Here is a 2,839-nt window from a genome sequence, read left to right as displayed (position 1 = left end):
GGACAGGATCAGGCCAAACGGGGCTGCTGGCGGCTCCTGGCATCCCCAACCCAGTGGGCATGGCTGCTGCCAGCAGCTGGGGCACAGGGAGAGATGCCCCGGGGCAGCAGCCGTGGGAAGGTGGGCAGCAGACCCCAAAGCCGGAGCTTGCACCCCATGACTGGTCAACCTTCTACACCAAAATGTTCCAGGAACGGACCAAAAAAAGGGGAACTGCACCCAGACCACACCATGGCGAGCCTTCCCCCTGTGCCCACGCACAGCAGGATGGGGCTGGGGGTGCCCCTGCCGTGGGGCTGTGGGTCTCAGCCCCCTCCTTCCCCCAGTGCAGAGCACAGCCGATGTCCGGGCTGGCTCTCACCTGTCTCTGATGGCTCGTACTTGTCGATGAGTTCCATGGCCAGCTCCTCTGTGCCCTCATCCTCCAGCTGCTCCTGCCGCAGGAAATCCACCAGCTCCAGCAGCGTCAGCTTCTTCCCATCCTCGGAGAAGTCCTGGAAGAGGCTCAGCACCTCCTCACGTTGCGTGAGGGCCTTGTAGAAGAGCACGAACTCCTCCCCTTCCAGTGTCCCTGACTCCGACTTGTCAGCAGCCTGCAAGGGAGTTCACTCAGCACCCAGCCAGGGCAAAATGAGGTGTCCTGGCCACCCCATGGGCTGTGGGGGGATTCACCCACCCCCGACGGAGGGCACAGAGACTCCATGCCAGCGGCAGTGGTAGGCATCGATCAATGCGTGAATGATGGATGGATTGGCAGATGGGGAACTGGTTGGGTTGACTGATAGATGGATGGGTCTATGAATGGAGAGATGGACAAACAGGTGGAGGGACGGATGGATGGATGGCTACATGAATGGATGGATGGATGGATGGATGGACGGATGGACAGCTGGCTGGCTGGTTGGGTTGATGGATAAATAAACAGGTGGACAGATAAGCAGCTGGGTGGACAAATGAAAGGGAGGGAGCAACAGCTGCTTTGGCTGGTTGGGTTGACAGATAAATGAACAAATGGGTGTTTGTCTGGGTAAACAAGTAGTTGGGTGAACAAATAAATGGATGGATGGGTGGATGGATGGATGGATGGATGGACGGACAGAAGAAAGTGACCACATCCTTCTGCAGGGGGGTGTTGTGCAGCTTGTTCCAGCCCCTTCCCAGCCCCTCCAGGCCCTCAGGTGTGGTGCTTACCTGGAAGAGACGCAAGGCATGATCCTCATTCATGTCCACGTTCATCATCTTGAGGAGACGCTGCACCTCCTTGAAGTTCATGCGCCCATCCTTATTCTTGTCGGCTTTCTGAAACCAGTCACGAATCCACGTGCGAGAAACCAGATGTTAAGGGAAAGGACGTTGGCTAAGAGAGATGGAGCTGGGGAGCATCAGAGGGCCTCTTTTCCTTTTTGTGTGGGCTCTCCCTGCCCTGATGCAGATGGTGAGACCCAGAAGAGCTAAGCACATGCTGAGGCAAGGCAGGAGATGGGGGAAGGACTGGGTGTGGAGGGCAGAGTGGTGCCCACAGAAAGGATATTGGTCTATCTTCTCCCTTTGGTCCATGCTGGTGGCCACCTCGATGAGCTGGCGCAAGCCCTGGACCCAGCATTGCGCCTCCTCTGCTGAGCTGGCAATGAGGTCCAGGTTGCCCCGGCGGCCATAGAAGACAATGGTGAAGCAGCGCTCGGGGGGGAACTCCTCGGCCAGGCTCTGCAGCACCTCTGACTGATGCCCTTCTCGCACCGTCTCCACATCGCTGATGGAGACTGGGGCAGAGGGAGGGGAGGCCTGTCTATGGGGGACAAGGACCGCAGGGCAGGGGGAACTGCCCACAGACATCTGTCCTTCCAGCCATCCCTTCTTCCACTCATCCATCCATCCATCCACCCACTGAGCTACTCATCCATCCATCAGAAACCTGAGCTACCCATCCATCCATCCATCCATCCGCCCGTCCGTCCATCCATCCATTGAGCTACTCATCCATCTACACCTCTGTCTGCCTACTCCTCCGCTGGCACGCCAGAGCTTCCACTTTTATCAGCTGCAATTTCCACTAAGCCTTTGTGACCCATGGGTCCTGCTGGGGGGCAGGAGGCTTCATGGAGACGTGTGGGTGAGAAGAGCCCACACACGCACACAGAGCCTCTCTTGAATGCCCCAGCCCCCTTTGCAAGCATGGCTCCAAGAATCTCCACACATTCACACTCCTGTTCACTCTGAACCCTACTGATGGCCCCATGGACAACACACAGCAGCCGGTACTCACAGGCAGACTCAATTTTGCCCATCCTCTTGGACTGGTACCAGATGGTCATGCAGTCATCCTGCAGCTTGAAGTAACGCTGCTTCTTCCAGCTCTTGGACTTGACTTTGCGCATCAGCGTCCCTTGCTGCATCTGCTCCAGCGTGTCTGTGAGCTGGATTCCTGGGGGCAGCGTGGGCTGCATCACCAAGGGTGGGGGTATCCGGGCACTGCGTCCTGCTACTTTGCTCCCTCCCATCCCTGGGACCCCCATGTGGTCCCTCGATTTGGGATGGAGGAGGGACGGACCCCAAACAAACTCCCTTCACCACAAGAAGGGCAGAAGGTAATTCCCCGTTGACCCTTCCCACCTGCCCTCGGCGTTGCCAAGCCCGATTCCAACAGCCACGGTGGGGTAGGGATGCTCCCGAGTGAGCTCAACCCACGGGCCAGACCTGCCCCAGCGTAAATCCAGATGGCCTGGTGCCCTGCCCCACGCCTCCCCTCCACCGGAGCACTCACGGGCGTTGCACAGCAGCGATGCCATGGCTCTGCCTCCTCCACGCTGGCGGCCGCTGGGGAGGGAAGAGAGAGGGCAGC

General features: G+C 58.6%; 1 protein-coding gene across 1 annotated transcript in view; it reads right to left on the bottom strand.

Annotated features, from left to right (window-relative positions):
* Positions 1-2,786, bottom strand: part of PLCD4 (phospholipase C, delta 4) — a 6,950-nt gene extending 4,164 nt beyond the window's left edge. Inside the window, exons 1-5 of the mRNA XM_009577528.1 lie at positions 2,762-2,786; positions 2,264-2,422; positions 1,532-1,760; positions 1,192-1,321; positions 340-593 (exon numbers count right to left, since the gene is read on the bottom strand). Coding sequence (XP_009575823.1) covers positions 340-593; positions 1,192-1,321; positions 1,532-1,760; positions 2,264-2,422; positions 2,762-2,786 — 797 coding nt within the window. The remainder of the gene's footprint in view (positions 1-339; positions 594-1,191; positions 1,322-1,531; positions 1,761-2,263; positions 2,423-2,761) is intronic.
* Positions 2,787-2,839: the final 53 nt, after the last annotated feature.

This window comes from Fulmarus glacialis, unplaced genomic scaffold (assembly GCF_000690835.1).
Source record: "Fulmarus glacialis isolate BGI_N327 unplaced genomic scaffold, ASM69083v1 scaffold19265, whole genome shotgun sequence".
Lineage (NCBI taxonomy): Eukaryota > Metazoa > Chordata > Aves > Procellariiformes > Procellariidae > Fulmarus > Fulmarus glacialis.
This window is presented reverse-complemented; position numbering and strand designations above follow the sequence as displayed.